General features: G+C 39.4%; 1 protein-coding gene across 3 annotated transcripts in view; it reads left to right on the top strand.

Moving 5' to 3' along the window:
* The window catches only part of TENM2 (teneurin transmembrane protein 2), a 547,500-nt gene that overhangs the window by 507,044 nt on the left and 19,991 nt on the right, over positions 1 to 20,465 (top strand). For 2 of the 3 annotated variants that reach the window (XM_042826120.1, XM_042826118.1), the window contains exons 15-22: positions 4,174 to 4,384; positions 6,554 to 6,673; positions 8,175 to 8,436; positions 9,160 to 9,427; positions 10,560 to 10,703; positions 12,258 to 12,507; positions 15,430 to 15,450; positions 19,330 to 19,562. In XM_042826120.1, the coding sequence (XP_042682054.1) occupies positions 4,174 to 4,384; positions 6,554 to 6,673; positions 8,175 to 8,436; positions 9,160 to 9,427; positions 10,560 to 10,703; positions 12,258 to 12,507; positions 15,430 to 15,450; positions 19,330 to 19,562 (1,509 nt within the window). The remainder of the gene's footprint in view (positions 1 to 4,173; positions 4,385 to 6,553; positions 6,674 to 8,174; positions 8,437 to 9,159; positions 9,428 to 10,559; positions 10,704 to 12,257; positions 12,508 to 15,429; positions 15,451 to 19,329; positions 19,563 to 20,465) is intronic. The other variant, XM_042826119.1, reaches the window with a different exon arrangement.

The following is a 20,465-nucleotide window of genomic DNA, read 5'->3' as shown; positions in this document are numbered from 1 at the left end:
ACAGGGAGCCCTTCCAGCTAGGCTGAGCCAATTGAGGAGTAGGGCTGGAAGAGGATTAGAAGCGTTTCCTTTCTTGTTAGCACCAGGACTTCTGAAGAATTATTTTGAACAATGTATGCCAATATGACAGCAATTAGGTCAAGCTATAAAAGTGAAAATTTGAGTTAATATTAGATAAAAACTGGTAATAAGATGTACTGGGCTGTGGAATAGTCTATCCGTGGAAGCCATTCTGCATGCAGTTTTAGAGCTCAATTAAAATACTTCCATATTGGCAGAGGGAAGATCTATTCTTTTGATAATCTGACAGAGCATCTCCAATTCTTTCACCTTGGGTATATTAATACTACACATAATTAAAATCGGATCATGATAAATTAACTAATTTGCCCTTAGAGTGATCAAAGGCCCTTTCACCCTCAGGGCTTGTTGGAGCTGCCACTCCCCCCCACACTCCATTTTAATCGTAAGTCTGAAATGTTTATTGGAAAAAGAAGTATTTCCAGGAATTCCGCTCTGAAAGTGGCTGGCTCCTAAAGCTAATGAAGTGTAAGGATGCCCTCTGCTGAGCGTGTGCTCAGGAGTTTTGTTGGGAAACAGCACTGTCTCCTGCTGGGTACAGAGAGCACCTCCCAGGCAGCTGGCTGCCAGGACAAGGTGACCATTCCAGCACGCATCGTGAATCGAATCTGTAGTACCACCAGGATTTGATGAAGAGTAAGCACTGAGGAAATTAACTTGTCGAAGTTTAAAAGAAAACAAAGAAACCAGTAACTCAACTGTCAACTAACATTCCAAAGAAGGATGTAGCACAATTTTGGAGTTTAAGCATCTGGAGATGTTCAGAACTTCCCTCAAGTGGTGAAGGAAAACTGATGTTTAGAGGTCCTAGATACTTTGGCAATAATATATATCACTGTTTCTGTGGTATGCTTTTTTAGGCCTTCTAATGGTGTTCAGAAGCCATCTTGAAATGAAGCTGTGCGCATCATTTTTCTTATGTGATATTTCAAAATTTTGCTTTTTGCTGTGCGTTAAGCCTATGTATGATTTAGTTTTTGTAACCATTCAGAAAAGGTTAAAAAAAAAAAAAAGTGCATCCCCAATAACAGATGTGAAGTCTTCAAGAGGAATCCCATGTCACTTAATTTGCTTCTGGAAAGATTTGGGAATAACTAAGGAACAGAGAGCTAATCTTGTGCTGCCAGTTTAAGTTAGATCAACGTTTCTTATTTCTTCCTTGTAAGTTAAAGCCGAGTCAGGACTTCTTTGCATCTCAAACTGTTGGAGAAAGCTTAGCACCGTCTTAACTCCCTCTACGGTGTCTTTCCTGTCAGAGTGCTTCTAACTTAAACTCAGATGTACGCGCTGTGACAAGCAGTGGTATCTCGATGAGGCCTATAGTGAGGTTTTTGTCATTGAATTAACTGTATAAATAATTCAGCATGCCTGAGGAAGTCTTGAAGATGACATCTTCTGAAATATATATTAAAAACAAAGTCCTGAATTCTAATTAAAATTCATGCTTATGGCAGTTTTCTCTAATAGAAGGTACATTTTTTTCTAGCCTCGATTTTAATCAACTGAGTCTAATGCAACTAAGTGATTGCACAACAGTTCATTAATTTCATGTTTTGTGGTACAGTATGGCTGGAGGAGTGGCCTGAGTGGAACCTCATGCAGTTCAACAAAAACTGCAAAGTGCTGCACTGGGAACCAGCAGCCCTGTTCTGTAGTGCATAGAGGGGCACCCCACTGCAAAGCAGCTTTTCAGTAAAGGACCTGGGGGTGCCATTGGACACAAGGTCAAATGTGAGCCAGCAAGGTGCTCATGAAGCAACCAAAGCCAATGGTGTCCTGGGCTGGGTAGGCTCAAGATCACAATTTTCTGTGATTGCAGAACAAAGGCATTACTGAAGGTTTTTCAGTGTATGAAGGAGGTTTCTCACGCTGAGACTCACCTTGAGAAAGTTTGCAGCAGTATATTTAAAATGGGATAATGATCCAAACAAGTAGATCATGTATATATTTACGTTATAATACATGAAATATTCCTCTAAGTATATGAAATTGTGCAAGTATGAATTCCCATAATGCATGAAAACCTTCCTGCGTGAAACAGCTCACGCGCAGGTTTCTCCCTGGTACGGAATGGAGATGTTTTTAGCCTCCCAGGTCCTGAACTGGCAATTCAAAGCAGTGTGATTGCCTGCTTGATTGTTTGTGAGATAACAGTAAGATTGGCAGTGACAGGGTAATTTACTGAAGATTGCAATGTCAGGCTATATCCAAGGGGGCTTGCTAGCATAAAGATGTGATTCTCATGACTGACAGGACACTGAGATTGATATGGCAATTGAAAGTTCATGGTGTCGTCAGAAGTGTTCGGTCACAGCAGCCCATAATCTGCTGCGTGATGAGGTCATTACAGACATAACACACTCACCTATAATAACAGGTGTAGCAAAAATACGATGCAGCTGTAACAGCTAAATGTAAATTTGTCAGAAAGAGTAATTTATATCCTCTATTTTGTTTCTGCTGTTACTGCTGATAGGATTCTCTTCACTGAGAGTTGTCTGAATAAAAGAACTGAGTGGACTAAATAGTGGACAGCTTTAAGTTCATAGTTTTAGAAGTGCCACAAACCAAGAAAAGAGAAGAATGGCAAGAAAAAGATTCTCGGAGCTTAACAGAGAAATCGCCTTGAGTTATAATCTGAGGCTGATGGGGTCTTCACAACGATTGCATAAAACAGGTGGAAAACAGACTGCAGCAAAATAAAAATAAAGATATGTACCGCCATGTTGGAAGGGATTTCAAGATGAATGGGGCTCCTAATGTGAATAGGCGACTGACCTTAAAGAAATCTATAGCTTTTACAACAAGATAGTTTGTCTAACTTAAGTTTCCTTAGTGAGCTGAATGAAAAAATTGTCAGTATACCTTGGCAATTTTGTTCTTAAATCAGAATCAGTTGTTTCGGGCACAAACAATCTGCTGGAAATTCGGGTTAATTGTAAAATAAGAAAGTTTCTTATAGCTGATTGTTGTTTTTTTCCCCTTCCAGTTATTACTCTAATGTAGTGCTGGTCTGTTTGGAAGATCTTGAAAATAAATGAGTTGTGATCTTTCTCTAATCTACATCTGTCAGCTGACCTTCTGGAATGGTTTTTCTTGTGTCTGTGATGCACTGCGTGCCCAGGCTGTATCTGTACTCAGCAAATGAGACTGATGTGCCTTGCAGTGTCTCTGAAAGTTTACAGACTTGCAGATTGGATGCCTGATTTTTGTGATTTCTCAAAAGTAGATGAATGAATGTTTCTAAATTCTCACAGATAATAATACTTCAAAGTAAATAGTTATTAATTTACTAAGCTATTAAGTAGAACTCCATTAAGAGAAAACATTTAATTTAAATAATGACATGAAGGGAAGGGATGATGCTGGAATTTGTTACCATATGTGATAAAAATAATTATGATTCATCTGCCTATGCAGATTGGTATCCCTATTCAGGATTGCATTTCATTTCCCAGTGGTTAGATTATAATTATTTTTAAAAATATTTCTTAACAAATATTCTTCATGGACAGAGTAGTGTGTACTGTGATGGCTGAGCCCACTAGTTTTGTGGCTGATACTTACCCCAAGCACGTGGCCGAGTTCTCATTCAGATATTTATGAGAGCAGAATTCCCTATGAATTACCAAAGTGGGTGCAGCATAATTTTTGTTTTCATTAGGCAAGGATAACAGTAACTTGTTTCTCCTTCCCTCATCTCCCAAGATGGAACAAATGAAATTAAATGTCATAATTCCTAGGCCAGCAAGTAAATCAAAAACTTTGTAAAGCAATCATTTGCAGAGATTAAAAAAAAATCCTTTACTCCTTCCACTATTCATTTTTCCTTATTTCGACTCTTAATGGATTTCTTTGGGCTTGATTCTCCTCTAACACAGGTGTAAATTAACTTTAATGATGTTTAACTAATATACTTTATGAAAGTCTCATCTCTGTTGTATTTCTGGTTCAGTTACCAGTTTTCTGGCACAGAGATGCTATGAAGAGTGTGCATTAACGTTTTCTCCCAGTGCCTTGAGATGTCCATTAGATTTTTTTGCTTGATAGCACTGTGCAGCTGAATGAATCTTGATGATTCTTGCCTTTCAGATGGCTTGGTTGACTGCCTAGACCCAGATTGCTGCCTCCAGTCTGCTTGTCAAAACAGCCTGCTCTGCCGGGGTTCCCGTGATCCTCTTGACATCATACAACAGAGCCATTCTGGTTCACCAGCTGTGAAGTCATTCTATGATCGAATCAAGCTCTTAGTGGGGAAGGACAGCACTCATATCATTCCAGGAGAAAATCCCTTCAACAGCAGGTAGCAGGCTATAAATATGACATTTCATCTATGTGGTTGCACTGTATGGGAAAATTTCCCCCAGAGCTTTTGTTCATCTTTTTACATGAGATGCTGCTTTCAGGTTCTTCCTGTGTTTCCATCTCAGCAATCAATTCCATTGAGGGTACTCTGTTGCAATTTATATTATTGCTTTTGTTTTATAACACTTGAGTTTTATTTGCATTTTAACACACTGGCAACATCTAGAAGCAGGTTTCTTCCACTCAGCAAGAGCTGCTGAGCTTTATCATTTATAAAGACTGCAGTGTACAAGAATGGAAAGTGCACTCTTGTTGTGAGTTTGAAGAGATCTAAATAATGCTGTAATATAGTTTTAATTGTAATTACTAACAAAATTAAATTTAATTAAAAAAAAAAAAAAAAAAAAAAAACAGCTGAAAACACCCATCTTACTTAATTTCAAGCAGTTAACTTAGAAATAATCAAGCTATTCATGTATGAATGTTCTAAGAATTACAAATCTAGCCTGAACAGGAGCTGGCTACTTCAGAGCTGAGACTCTTCTGAAAAAATCCTGTTAGAAATTTTAAATTCATTAAGTTTTTAGTGTCCTGAGTTGCAGGGGTCTCAGTTCTGTTTTATTTGCACCTCACATATTTTAGTATCTCTTCACATGTGGCCTCTTAAAAGACTACAAAAAAATTCTGTGGTATACATTACTATAAATGAACACAGTGCTTCATACAAGTGTGGATAGTACAGTTAGAAATAGACATCAGAGCATCCTGAGCATTTCAGAATCACAGAAGAGGCCTGAAAACAACCCTGGTATTACTGGTGGAAATGAATATGTATCTCTGATATGTACACCACTTCAGAAATACATGAATAGGGGATAATGCAGGCCTTCTAGCTGTCCCCGAACTGAACTAAATTTGTCCATTTTTGGCACAACACAAACCACTTTAATCCCCTCATCCCACAGCTTGGCCAGGGTCCAGGAATCTTTGCTGTCAGGTCTCTGTTTCTGTCGGTGTGCCTGACGCCTGCTAAGGGTTGTGCGCAGCTCCAGCCCTGCCAGCGCAAAGCCGGCTTGGAAATGAGCCTTTTTGTTTTCTGTCTCTGTACAGCTACCAGTCAGAGGTGGTGGACTATGCCAGAAGTGCCTAGTGCTAGTTAGTATAGAATACTTTACACCTGCAAAGCTCAGTGCTGTGGTCCTTCTTGCAAGGCGCTTCTCCTTTTCCTCTCTTTTTCTCATGCATCTTCCTTTTCTCACCAAGCTGCCTCTGTCAGGATTGGGAAGTGGGAGGAAGGGAGCGAGGAGAAGGAGTGTCCTCTCCAGCTATGAGAGCAGGGAGAGAGGCAGGAAGAGGCAACTGTGCCAGGGAGCAGCAGAGCAGGGAGGAGTGGGGCTGCTGTTTCCAGGAGGCTGGAATCCAGCAGTATGTGCCTGCTGCATGCTCTCCAGCAGCAAAGTGCTCTCAAAAGAGAAGAAGTCTGACTGTGCCCAATTGTACAGGAATGACCAGTCTTCATTCCCTTTAGTTTAAGCAAAGTGGGTAGCCTGGTGGCTAAGAAAACCATTTATTCTGCCGGTGCATAAAGCGGGCCTTGTGTCAAATCCCTTCTGCAACTGACAAAGTGAAAAGCAAGGATTACAGATCAGGAAGCAGTGCACAGTGTACAGAGGTCAGTCACTCCCTAAGATGAAGGTTCATGGACCTTAATTTGGAAAATCATTTGTATAAAATGGAGATACACTATTACACCATATTTTTAAAGTGTACGAGCTGTCCACAGATGGTGTTGTAGCCAGGCAGGGTATTCTGAGAAGTGATGGGTCATCACTGCTCTGGGACTTCAGGGTCACAGCTCTGGTTTAGCTGAATGTGAGGTGGCAAAGCCTCTGCAAGGCCTCATTAGACAGTTGCATCTGAGGTACAACCCAAGGGAAGGCATCAAGTCCCATTCCATCTTTACAAGCCTCAACGCATAGGTACACATTTTCTTCATTTAAGTAAACAGAGAGAGCTGGGTGATCCTGTACTATCTTCAGGTTCTAATAAACCTTGAAGCAAATTGAATTTAGAGTAAATGAGGCACATGTGTTCCACCGCTCGGTTTATAAACACTGTAAATGTTTTCATAACTAACTTTATTACCTTTCATTATTTTCTTTTCAAGTCTTGTGTCTCTTATAAGAGGCCAAGTGGTGACTACAGATGGAACGCCTCTAGTTGGGGTCAACGTGTCCTTTGTCAAGTATCCAAAGTATGGCTATACCATCACTCGTCAGGATGGCATGTGAGTTTGCTTCTTTCATTGAGTACCTATTATTTTATGTAGTATCTCTGCTGATTAACAGATGGTGCAATCTATTGGAGCCATGTGGTACCATGCATTTCATTCCTCCCAGGGCAAAGAGCTAATAAGTAAACACAAAAGTAATTTTTCACATGGCATTTTGAATGCTAAATGAAAGTAAATATGAAAAGGCTGACTTCTGATAATGATGTGTTAGCAGTCGCACTCACTTCAAATAAATTGCTCTGTATCTATGAAAACATTTGTGGACTACGGTAATACCCAGCTGAGAGCAGAAATATTTTAGCTTAAAATGCAAGGCAGAAGAATGCTGCTGGGGAAAAAAGAAAGAAGAAAAGTCGCATCATTTTAGTATAATATATTTTGTTAAAAGTCCCTGTCTGTCTCTCTCTCTCTCTTTTTGAAGATCTGCTATATTTTGAGTTTCTTGAGGGGTAGAATATGCTCAAAAGATTCTAATTGACTGTATTTAGACATTCTCCTGCTGTGCAAAGATGAGCTTTTTCCCCTTTGTATCATTTGATTTGAAATGTGCACAATTTCAGAAAAATAAAACCTGACGTGTCATGGTTTATCTGGTTTACTGGCTGTGGTAACTAAAACAGTGTGTTTACAACACATACATTGTAAACGTTTGCCATTTTTTCTTTCATACAAAGAGTTCAATTACTTACTATGAATCAGTTGAACTATAGACTATTTCACGTCCACATTCCAGAGTATTTTAGTGTTAGAATTACAGCATAACATTATTGATTTCAGTGGTTGAATACAACAGCAGTATGTGCACTGAACTCATATTTAGATCTAAATAAATTATCTAAATCATTGAGTAATTTGTTACATTACTATTTACACGAAACAACTGATAATCAGTTCTGTTGTCAGAACAACCTTGAATTATTTCATGCCTTTAGGAAAGATTTCAGAACTCCTGCAGAGCTCCACGTTTCTGCTGTGATTTTGCAGAGGCTTGGGAGTAAATATCTAATCTCTATGAAAAATGATAGAAACAGTAATTCTGGATACAGTAATTCTTATCACATTTGTTGAACAGAAACAGCTAAAGTTTTCATTATTATTCTTACTGCCATCCATCCCATTACTTTTCTTGATGGACAGCATCTGTTAGGAAAGGAATAATTCAGTGCCCAGCCCAGTGTTAACTTGTTTTTACTGCTGGTTCTATGGATATGGGGGACATGCAGTAATAAATGTACTGGTTTGTTCTTTTTTTGGAAATTATTTTAATGCAGATTTTATAATGTATCAGAACATTTGTCCAGATGGCTACAAATTGCTGCTTGCCTTGACTGTGTTTCAGTCGGTCATTTTGCTGCCAGAGATTCACATCCAATGACAGATAATTTGAAACAGGACACTTAAAACATATATATTGCTGTGACATTCTGTTAGCCAAGAGTGTTATTACTTGGATCATTCAGTCTCATTGCCTCTAAAGCCTGCCTGTTTTTTTTAGGTTTGACTTGGTTGCTAATGGTGGATCATCCCTAACTTTGCACTTTGAACGGGCCCCATTTATGACTCAGGAAAGAACAGTATGGCTGCCTTGGAACAGCTTCTATGCCATGGACACACTTGTAATGAAGACAGAGGAGAACTCCATTCCCAGCTGTGATCTCAGTGGCTTTGTCAGACCTGATCCAATCATCATTTCATCACCACTGTCAACTTTCTTCAGTGATGCTCCTGGCCGAAATCCCATTGTACCAGAAACCCAGGTAAGAACAGAGGGAAAGATACAGAAATTGGTGGTCAGGTGCTACTGTTGACATAAGCACTTGCCACAACCACCATTTGTCTCCTGGAGTTGCTACAGCAAAAAGCTCTTGCATTCATTCTGACAGATAACAAGTTTTCTAATGAAGACTGTAGTAGATATCCTGTTTTTGTCAGCCAGACTCATTTGTCTTTGACTACCTTGCACCTTCTCATTATCGCACAGTATATATCTGTATTTCAATTGAAAGCTTACATGTTTCAAGGGAATTTTACAGAGGCTTTGCTGTATGCTATTAAGCACAGTCCCAATTTCTTGTGTGCTGTTTAGGACAAAGGAAAACTTCAGTTGTTTTCACTTCTCTACTCAGTTAATGTTTACTTTGTATGAATTGCTGGTAGAAATTGCAGGTTCCTTTAGCTGTATCTTCTTCTATTCCCCTTGCACATAACTTACAGTAAAACTGTTCTTATTTTGCTGTTGCAGTGGATTCTTACAAATAAATGTGTTTGCAGACAGCAAATAATATTTTCACCAGAAACATCAGCTGAACTCTGTCACTGCATTGAGTTGAAGATACTCATTACCAGTAGTAGAAAGTCATTAGGTCATAGGAATATTATTAGCTTAGAATAGTATCTGCTATTCTAAGAAAACAAAAAAATTAAAAAAAAAAAAGCCACCAAACCAGTAATGTAAAATGTTTGATCTTTTTCATATTCAGGTTCTTCATGAAGAAATGGAGATCCCCGGCACAAGTATAAAGCTGATCTACCTGAGTTCCCGTACTGCTGGATATAAATCCTTACTTAAGATCATCATGACTCAGTCACTTGTGCCACTGAATCTAATCAAAGTTCATTTGATGGTAGCAGTAGAAGGGCATCTATTTCAAAAATCATTTCAGGCATCCCCCAACTTGGCTTATACATTTATCTGGGACAAAACAGATGCATATGGTCAGAAGGTTTATGGGTTGTCAGATGCTGTAGGTAAGTCAGTATATACAAGCTCATAGCTTTCCAGACACTTACAATTTTGTGTAAGAAAGCTGCAAAGATTTTCTGTGAGAAGCATATATAAACTAAGCAGTTCTTGTCTTCCTTACACATTTTACTCATGCATCATGTTCCTTTTATGTATTCAGGAGCACATTCAGAGGGTCTAGGCTACCACTGTGTCTATGTTGCCTAAACAGCAGCTCACTTAGAAGTTTTAGATCAGCCAATGGAATAAGCTGGTCGCAGGGACTTAGGTGAAATGTAGACCATCGCTGTGCCTTTATTTTCTTTCAGTTAACAAATAAATCTTGTGTTTCAAGTGACTGGCATTCTCCAGTGCTTTTGGCATCTCCTGCATGCTATTATTACAGCCTCTTGTAGTATATTTGAAATGAAATAGTTTTCCTAATGTTGTTCAATCTAGCAGTGCTATAGCTCCTTTTAGTTCCTTTATTTATAGATCTTGGTTCTAGTGGGTGGGAAAATGGGTGAACATCACAATGTTTACAAGTTTTCTTTTTCGTTTGAATATTGAGAAAGATTTTGCTGTACCATTGCTAAAAATGTGTATTGGAGTTCTGCCAGTGTAGAATGAAAAATTTGCTTAAATCGTTGTTCTCCATATTTTTCTAAAATCTTTTTTGCTACAGTTTCTTTCTTATATTCTTGCATGAGATATTGCTTTCCTGAGTAATGCTTACAATGTCTGTGAGTGCTTGAAGCACACACAGTTGTCACTGCTCCTTGGTGTATGGTGTGGAAAATGAACACAATACACGCTGTGAACATCCGGCAAATTAAGAATTCGATCTTGTCCTGCTATCTGATGGGAGAATGTTATTAGTATCATTTTTTTAATTATATTTCCAAAGCGGTCACTTCCCAAAGCCAGCTGTTCAATAAAAGGGATCTGCTCCCTGCAGAGTACGTGTGAATGAAGCTTAAAATTTGCGTTTAGTGAAAGATCTGAATTTAATATTGTAGATGAAAAGAGGGAAATGTAATCACGTCATCTTTTTGAGGTTACTGGGGACTGGAATGATGGCCCATTGAATGTGCCTTGGACATTTAATTCAGTGTTCAGCAGGTATATGAGATTTTTTTATTTTTTTATTTTTTTCAGTTTCTGTGGGTTTTGAATATGAGACTTGTCCCAGTTTGATTCTGTGGGAGAAAAGGACCGCGCTACTGCAAGGATTTGAACTAGATCCTTCAAATCTAGGAGGATGGTCTTTGGATAAACACCATGTACTTAATGTCAAGAGTGGTAAGTCAGTTAGTTCCACATGTTTTCTGGGCTATATGGAGTTCTGACTGCGAATGCTTCTTATTTATATTTACCTTTTGAAAAATGCAATTTCTTCATTCTTTTTGTTTCATCTTTAGCTTAGTAAGGAATGGGACGTTTTAATTGTCAGAAAAGTTCTGTATAATTTCAACAGATTTTTTACCCTCCTGCCAAGCATTGTTTTCTAGAAGTCCAGATCTTCATCCTCTGTTCAGTTGTTCATTTATTCCCCTGTAATTAGTTTCTGTCTTCCTTCCGTGTTCTTTTTATGTTAACCATATCCATTCCCAGTCCTCTTTGTTTGTCCTTTTCCATTATAATCTGAGGTAGGGTTTCAAAGGAGTATGAGACTCTTGTTAAGATACTGATTCTCGTCTTTTCCTTTTGACACCTGTTGTGGTTTTTCTCCTCACTTTTAAGTATCCTAAAACGAGTATTCTTAGACGTCACATTTTCTCAAAGACTGCTAAGGAGTTGAATGCTTGGTAATACACATTTCGTTTCATTCCTGTAAAGTGTTTTCTGCAGCTTTCCTGCTCTTTCTTGCAGGAATGCTCTGCATCAGCAACTTGCACAATATATTATTGTCCAAGAAATCTGAAGGAGCATTCAGAACAGGCAAGATCAGGCTATTCAAACACATTTTTAAGTGCAGCAGATCAAATGCTTCTGAGATGGCCATTCAGATAGAGCATGATATTCACTGGTGACAACAGTAATGGCAGCTATACTTGTCCCTGGGGAGCCAGTTACTTTATGTTAAGAGTCACACAGCAGTATTTCCAAAAGAGCAATAAATGTGGCTGTTTCCAGCCAGATTTCTATAATCTTTGACGACATTGAAAATGCCCATTTTGACAGAATGCACTCCTTTCTTGGAACAGATATGTACTTTTAGAATAATATGTTTAAAAGAGAAAACCCATCTTAAAGGCCTTTCTGGAAACCTAATAAGGAACTTACCACTAGCTCCCCTCTTGTCTTTCATTAGTGATCATAGGAGCTCTTCCAGGAGTTGTGTCTTTAATTTTCTGCACTGTCCTCTTTTCTGTCATCTCCATTTGTGCACGGAAAAACTGAGAGGTGGACAGAGAAGAGTAAAGTTAATAAAAATTCCAAACAAAATGCAACACAAGAAACCGGACTCAGAGGATCAGGGTGTGCTAACAAGTGTATGTCCTCTGTGCTGTTTGCTTCCTCACTCCATAGTTGCTAAAACTGCCTGAACCACTGTGCCACCCTGTAGGGATGTATGATGACATTTTCTTTCATAATGAAGACCAAAGTATTGTGGGTTTAAGCTTGGATTTGTGTTTTTAGCTGTATATGTGCGTGTTTTTAACAGAGAATCCTCATTACACCTTTATTGTTTACTCCTGCAGACCTATTTCACTGTTTTTGCACTGCTGGAGAACCAAGCATTGAAATCATATCACTGTTGAGACCTTAACAGCAGCTGCTGAAAGGAGAACTACCTGAAGTCACCTGTAACAAATGACTGTAATAACCACTTCTCCTCCTGTCTGTTATTAGGTATATTGCACAAAGGCAATGGAGAAAATCAGTTTCTAAATCAGCAGCCAGCTGTGATAACCAGCATTATGGGGAATGGGCGCCGAAGAAGCATATCCTGTCCTAGCTGCAATGGTCTTGCAGAAGGAAATAAGCTTTTGGCCCCTGTAGCACTGGCAGTGGGAATTGATGGAAGTCTCTTTGTTGGAGATTTTAACTACATTCGGCGTATCTTCCCATCCAGGAATGTTACTAGCATACTGGAGCTGAGGTAGGTGTTGGGACGCCGATTCCGTAGCCTGTGCTTAAATCAGCCTTTACCATTGTTTTTATAATTTTGTAAAACATTATCACTGTCAACCTGTTCAAATTCCAGTGGAGAAATGGGGCACAGAAATGCAGAGTTCAAAGTCTATAGCTAATCAGAGCAATGCTTATAGAGAAGGATGAAAAAAACATAGTGCACACCATCTTATTCTCTCCTGGTGGTGATTATTTGAACACAGTCTTCTTTCATTTGTGTATGTAATTTAGTTTTATTTGAAAAATGCAGAACTGACTGCCCTTAGGTATTGAGCCACAGTGATAAATAAAGAATTAACACTCTTAGGAGATTAGAAAGGAGGTTTTCACATCAATGATTTTGAGATCCACTTTCCCACTTCTTTCCCTTTCTTGTAGGTTTAGTTCTGTAGGTTGGTTAGTACGGTAGAAGTTGACATACAGAGTCACTTTGCACCATCAGAATTCTTTCTAAAATCATATCTCTATTCCTCTCAAAACATTGAGATTTTGGCACTTTTCAGGGAGGGCATGAGTGTAGAGTGTACCACTTCACCCATTTCTGTTTCATCTCCTTTTTTCGTTCCTCTGGTAGAAGGAAGAGCTATTGCTTCCAACCATAACTCATGTAACTGTTCTTTATTGTTGATACACTACTGAGTATTCGGCAGAAAGCAAATGAGAAGTGGCTTGCATTGGCTGTCCTCTGATACTTCTGCAACCCGCTCGGGCAGTAGGATCAGTGCTCTTGTAAATAACTGCAAAGCACATTGATTGGATTTAAGTCATTAGCCTTTTTTTTTTTTTTAATAATATGAGCAATAACCAATACCTCTTCTTCTACTGTGCTTTTATTTTATAATTAGTGGGGAAAAATGCAAAGTTAAAGAGCTGTTAGGGAACAGGAGGCCTAGCTCTATTTCACACCTCTCTCCCATTCATGTCATTCTGTTGATGTCCCTGTTGTGAATTCTGATTTATATAAGAGAAAAGAATCAGACTTGGGCCAAATCAACTCTGAGATCACTGACACCTGCTTACACACCATCAGGCTGACTTACTCTCCAGAGGTTTTAAAAAAGTACAGGTTAAAACAATAGATCATCCAGTGCTTTCTGATTGGCAGCTGGGGATGGACCACAAGAGGTAGCTGGTGTGGCTGTATGACCTGCTATAAACATTTCTATCAGCATACACTATAGTGTATATACTATACTATATACTATATTATCTGCATTACATAGAACATGCTGATGTTTGGGTTTTTTTGAACTAGTCCGGTTCTGCCTAGCTGTCTGGTGAATAGGACTACAGCATTATAGGTGAAGAGAAACGTTTTCAAACTAGCATAGTTACTGGAAGGCATTTATGTCCATCTCACCTCCAAATGTCAATCACTGACACAGTTTCTGAGCAGTTTCTGCAAGTCTGCATTGCTAGTCTGAGAACTTTGGTTTCCACCTAGGCAGGAGACAGCTCAGACTTTTCAGAATGTGTGAGGGGTTATAGGAAAGATATCAGTAAAGATGAAGATGCCTATCTTCCATTTCTGCTGTTGTCCATTTTCTCTTTTCTTTTAAGAAAATCTGTTTTCCACAGTGTAGTTTCTTTAGCTTCTTCTACAACTATTAGCAATGAGCAGTGAATCTGTTATGTTTCAAGTACCTGTTGCACAGCTGCAAATGACTTGGCACCCAAGCTTTTAGGATCTATGGTGGTATTTTTACCCCTTGTAGAGAATTCAGTAGGGTCCATTCCAGCAATCATGTACAGAAGTAGTTGTGATTCAGTGGCCATTTTAAATTCTAACTCAAATGGCTTTAATCCCCCAGCTCTTAGGCATTTAAGTATAAACTGGAGTGAGTCTGCAGCAAGTATCAAATATAACATGCAAATAGTGCTTTCATAACTATTTCAACAAAGTATATTGCTTTGTTTCGATTTCAGAATGGTCAGAATTTTGGTTATACATAAGCCAATATAAATCGTGAGTAGCTGTACAAGTCAGAATAGGCCAGTGTGCTTATTTCTGTTGCACTGTGCTTTATGAAGGTACCTGAGCTGGGCAGCTAATAGGAATTTTCACTCGAGTGCTGCGTATCAACAATGAACATTGGTACTGCAAACTGGGGGCTGTGCCTTGAGTTCTGCAGGAGTCATGCACCTTGCTCCTTTTTTCAAAGTGTATTCCTAAAAAGAAATGATAAACACAGTGCAGCACTGTGGTGTGGAGAATGTATTGACTTCCTGGAAGCAAAAGATTCTTTTGGCTTGTTTCTAGAAAGTAGACTAGGCATCAATTAATGCTACGTATCTCCTTTGTACAGTATTTTACTGCTCACTTGAAAGATTTGGTTTTTTTAACCTGATATTTGCTTTGATTGACTTAAATAGAATCTAGGTAAAATGCTATAAAGTCTCATCCAAACTTGTCTTACGCACTTTTTTAGAGTCCGGGGGAATAGAAAAAAAACCTGTGTAATAAAAATTTGTTTAGAAATAGCCTGCTAGAAAACTGTTTTGATGAAAGAAGTTGCCCATAGCTGGCAGACAATATCCTAATCCCCGTGCTTCCCCATTCCTACGTTTATATTAAGAAAACTGCCAGTTCCTCTCCCTCTCAGCCCACGAGCTGCGTATATTTCCATTTGAAAACTCTTCCAGTCCTCAAGAAAGCTTTCTGCAGCGCATATGGGGGTGGGGGATGAGGGAAGGGGTATCATACCAGGGAACTAGTTGGCAAGTGGATTCTTCAGGCATTCTTCATCTGTAAACCAAGATAAGGCTAGTGCTGAATAGAGGTACCTTCTCCTATGTCCTTTTGTAAAATAAAACAAATACTATGTTTGCTTTACCATCTATTCTTCAGCTAACTGTTTGTTCTTTTTCCTTCTGTTCCCCTTCTATAAAGAAATAAAGAGTTTAAACATAGGTAAGACATGAGCTCTTTCCCATATAATTTGATATGGTTTGTTTGCTTCATTGTGTTTGCTTTTTGTGTTGTGCTTCTTGTGTAATGTTATGTTCTTCATGTACCATATATAGAAACATTTTATGTGCTAATTGTGTGTTATGAATATGATAAGCATTAGCAATTACAAAATGTAGTCAAAAAGCAACAAAACAAGTTATGACAGTAATTAGAAACGTATAGTAGAATGCAAGTATAATGAACCCCAAGCTAACTTCTACATAATCATTTCTCCCTGCTGTCTATAACTGGTCCAAATGGTTGAGACAAACTATGAGAGCAGTTCTACAAATGCCAGAAAGTTTCATAAAAGCACCAATGACTGGAAATAGGTCAAAAATGCACTTTCTGGACATCAGCGACTCCCTGAACAACGTCCTTACTTATAAGTTAGTTTCTGTGTCGTTCATTGACTACATTCAACAGCTGGTTGTGTGAAATCACTAGAAGGAATCACTGTATGATTTACAAGGGAGGAGTTACATTTCTGGAGGAGTAAAGATTTTTCCTCTTGCCTCACATGAGCACTAGGCTTTCTGGATGGGAGCAGCAGAGCAGCATAGAAAATACTTATGCCTTCTTCAGTGCCATATGCCTTCACCCTGCATAATACCAAGGGCAAGAACAAGAGAGGCTGTTAAAAGTTCTTCCATACTGTTCTGTCCATGACTTTTTTTAAAGGTATTCTTTGGTATCCTTCCATTTCTGCTACGTAAGTTAGATACAGAAGATAGTCTGACTAAATAATGTAATTTCCTGTTCACAATGTGTTTTGGTATATGGAGTCTAACTCCACTGAATTCTTTTATTCAGATGAATTCACAATTTGCTAATGGTTATTGGTGATGCTGGAGGCTTCTCATTTGCAACTGTAAGCTTAGTTAATTCTTCAGGTGCGTAAAGATTTGCTCTGAGCAGCTTTTCTTTTTTGGTTATATTTCAAGAAAAGCTGTTGTAACACTGTTTATGCATGTATGAGAAGAGGAGCAACCAGGAGCTGGTGCTGCCTGTACTTGCTATCAGGCTCCAGGCTCCCTGGAAGATGAAGTAAGGTTGCAGATTGTAACTACTATGCACACTAGGGAAGACTAGAGGAAGAGAGGCTTCTGGGCAATATCAGATGTTATGGAAAGTATTTTAAAGCAAGGTATATCCCTTCATTTCCTATAATTCACATAAAAGATTGAAATGGTGCTGAGAAAAAAGACGCAGAAGGTGTTTAGTTGCTTAGAGGCCAGTTTGAGAACTATGCACTATTCATTTATAAAATACATCCCTGTTTGAGGTAATGCTTTCTTCAGTTTTTCTGCGACTGTGGACGCACGCCCACCAGTTGTCTTGTGCCAGAATTGTTCAAATGTGTTTTGTGGAGCATCTTCCACTGCCTGTTCCCTTACCAGGCTCAGGAGCAAAAGTGAATAGGCAAGGCTAGCAGCTGCACTGAGTTGTGCCCTGCTCTGGAACAAAAGCTATTGGCCCACACCCTGACAAAACTGCTCTGAGGGAGATGCCATACACAAATACAGGACGAGCCCCGTGGTCACATCAGTGCCTGCAAGAGAAAAAGGGGAGATGAGCCCACATTCCACCGTTGCTCTTGACTGATTCCTACTTTGCACTGTGTTCATAGCAGCAGGACACACCTAAGACTGGCTGTGGGCAGAAGGGAGGCAGGGGCATGCTCATGGGAGGGCAGGCACAGGCTGGCAAAATCATATCTGAACAGTACAGAAACCTTTCCTGCAGCTCACAGGGCTGCAGCAAGGGTAGAGCAGCTCCCACAGACTCTGCTGAGAGCACCCCAGTCCAGGGGAGTGCCCTGCCTTAAGCAGGCAGAAGATAGGTAAGGGCATCTCCAGCTTGTACATGCCTCTTCCCATCTCAGCAACACATTCTGGAAAAGACAGGCAGAAAACATTAAGGATGACAACACAACAGGCCCACAGCATCAGTGTGTAAGCACTGTCTGTTCTGCTGCTGTTGCAAGGCTTTGACTTAAATTTGGGTGTCTTTGCAAAGTGATGTATGACACAGCACTAGTGTCACAGTGAAATTTCTTCCTAAGTGCCAAGGAGAAAGTGTGATGAAAGTAGAGCAGAATTTCAAAACAGTGAGTAATATGCAGGTGTTTGCATGGCTCACATACTTGGGAGTGTGAAGAAGTGGAAGGAGATATTTTGCTATGTGGCAAAGATTAAGCTTTGTTTTGGAGGGATGAGAAGGAATGTGGTAAAAGTGTAGTGAAAAGGTGCAGTCTGCTGCTGAAGATAAGGAGAGGAATTTGGAAAACAAAGAGATTGTGCTCTAATTTCAAGCATGTCACTAGTCTCCCTGTATAACCTTGTCTGCACCACTTAACCTCTCTGTGCCTCAGTTTCCTCCTCTGTAAAATGGGTCTAATACCCATCTTTATAAAGCACTTTGCAATTCGTGCATGAAATAAAACTGCCAAGTATTTTTTGTTTATTGTATTTATTCATCTCTAATTTCTACACTCCTAGACTTCAGCAAATGGCATTTCCTCTGCCTATTTAAGTTTGGTCAAACAAATCTCCTTCCTGCTTTCCACGGTTTTAGAACTAATTGCTATTGACCTAAAGTCCTGACATGTCACAGACTGGCATAGAGGAAGATAACTGTAAAAAGTGATATTTTGGGGCCTCCTCATTCCTCCAAATGTGCTCATGACCACAGAAACGCAGTTGTCTTTGTTACTGATAATCATCTGCCAGATGTGCCCTTACTGTACCCTCCGTGAATCTGATCAAGAAATGGCTTATGTCCATCATAACTTATCACTAAGTATCCTCACTCTTGGAGATGGGCACTTTTGCCACTTGAAACTAGGAGTGTGGATATTTGGAGGCAGATCTCTCTGGTTACTGGTAAGTAACCTTCATTATTTTTCTTCCTGTCTTCATTTGTCTTCTATGTTTTGAAACCACCATTGACCTTATTTATGCTCACCCATAGGCACCAAAGGCTTAGAAATTCAGATCATGCTTAAAATCCAACTAAATTGAGTTAAACTAGCCAGGCAAGATTTTGAAAATATTTCTGCACTGCAGTTCTGTGTGTGCGAATGTATATATATCGCTTGAGATTGACATTTCTCAATTTGCAGATGATTTGCTAAAGTAGTTCCAAAATGTGACAAGCTGTCAAAAAACATATATCTCATATGAGAAGTAGCTTCCCATATGAGCACCTGTTCTAATCTCAAACTGAGGACCAGTTTGTCAGTAACAGAAGGTTTGGAGTTAAAGTCAGACACTCGGGGTCTCTCTGGTTTTAGTTACATAACCAACTTCATCTACCGTAAATGAGATTCTTGATAAGAATGAATGAGAATGAATTTGCTTTAGGAATAAATTTGTTATGCTTCTGCCTTCTATTTATGCAAGACCACACAAATCTTGTGGCATAATATATGTAACTCAGAAGCTGACTTTTTTATCTTACTCCTATTACTTCTCCTTTCAGGAGAAGGGTGGTGTTAGCAGGTAGATATAAGCCAAAGAGAATGGACCTAAAGCACATTTGGAGAGCTAAAAAGATGAAGGAGAAAGTCCACTGTATGGTTCTGGCTTATTGGGCTTTGTTATGCAGCGTTTGGTGTAGCAAAGAGCGTGAGATTTGGAATGACAATCCTGAAACGCTGACCGGTCCCTAACCAAGTTAAATCTTCAAACAGAACTTCTTCAGACCCCAACTCTGTATGAAGGTGTCAGACTTTCTTTCCAGATCTCAGTGTGTCTGATGAATATCTACACTCTGAAAGCCTGTGAAGTTTTTGGGTTGCTCAGCTCTTTTTGTTTTATGCTTCCTTTTTCTCTAAAGCAACAATCCTGCTCACAAATACTATCTGGCCGTGGACCCTGTTTCGGGCTCCCTGTACGTATCAGACACCAACAGCCGACGGATATACAAAGTCAAATCTCTCACTGGCACAAAAGACCTGGCTGGTAATTCTGAAGTGGTGGCGGGGACTGGAGAGCAATGCCTGCCCTTTGATGAAGCCAGATGTGGAGATGGAGGGAAAGCAGTGGACGCAACCCTAATGAGTCCTCGAGGTAACGTAATAAAAAAAGGCAGAGAAAATGACTATGTGAGGCTACGCTGGATGTGGAAATAATTATCTGGCAATTAAATCACTACTTGCTTGGTAATTTTTATTCCGTGCTTTAATTACAGTGGATTGGCAAGTGTTCGTGCTTTGTTTAGTTAAGCAAACTTTATTACCCCAGCACTGAATGCCACTGAATAAGAACAGAACAGAAATTAGCAGGGTACCACTTACTCCATGAAGCAAACATGAAAACTAGAAAACAAATCACTATTTGAGATACAGTATTTTGGGAAGAAAAACCGCCCACTGTGGCATTTTTCTCTGCTTTCATATGTCACCTTAGATGTCTCTGATTTTTAAAAAACAATTTTAAAAGTGATGTAGAGATTTGGGAGACACATTGCTGTTCAAGTTCTGGATTAATCAGGTTTATTGCCAGGTGTTTCAGACACCTTTGTTTCTTTCTAATGGTTGAAAGTAACTAGATGATAGTAGAAGCGAAGAAAAATGAATAAAAACAAGAGGTCCTGTTCTTTGTTTAGGTAATAATTTCTGTTTATATGTACGAAGTATGTTAATGGGACAGAACAGCCCTACACAGCGGGTGAGAAGATAAAGCTTCCTCTTCTCCCCCTCGACAGTACGAGTACTGCTGCAACCAGTGTAAGGCAGAAAGCTTAGATGAGTATTTCATTTTCAGACCAAGAACTGAGCTAGGCATTGCACCAAATTAAAGCAGGAAAGCCAAGTGAGAGTATGCCTGTCCTCCTTCATGACAAGCAGCAGCAGCATTCTGTGCCTCCAAGAATTCCCTTTTCATTTTTCTGTGCCTTTCCTCTTCAAGGATTTACAACTCGGAAGGCAGGAAAAGTAAACAAACACCGCCATCTTTAAACTTGTTAACATG

The sequence above is a fragment of the Centrocercus urophasianus genome, unplaced genomic scaffold (assembly GCF_019232065.1).
Source record: "Centrocercus urophasianus isolate 14NV4802_14NV808 unplaced genomic scaffold, USGS_Curo_1.0 seq_26, whole genome shotgun sequence".
Taxonomy (NCBI): domain Eukaryota; kingdom Metazoa; phylum Chordata; class Aves; order Galliformes; family Phasianidae; genus Centrocercus; species Centrocercus urophasianus.
Note: the sequence above shows the minus strand (reverse complement) of the source record. Positions and strands in the feature narration are given on the sequence as shown.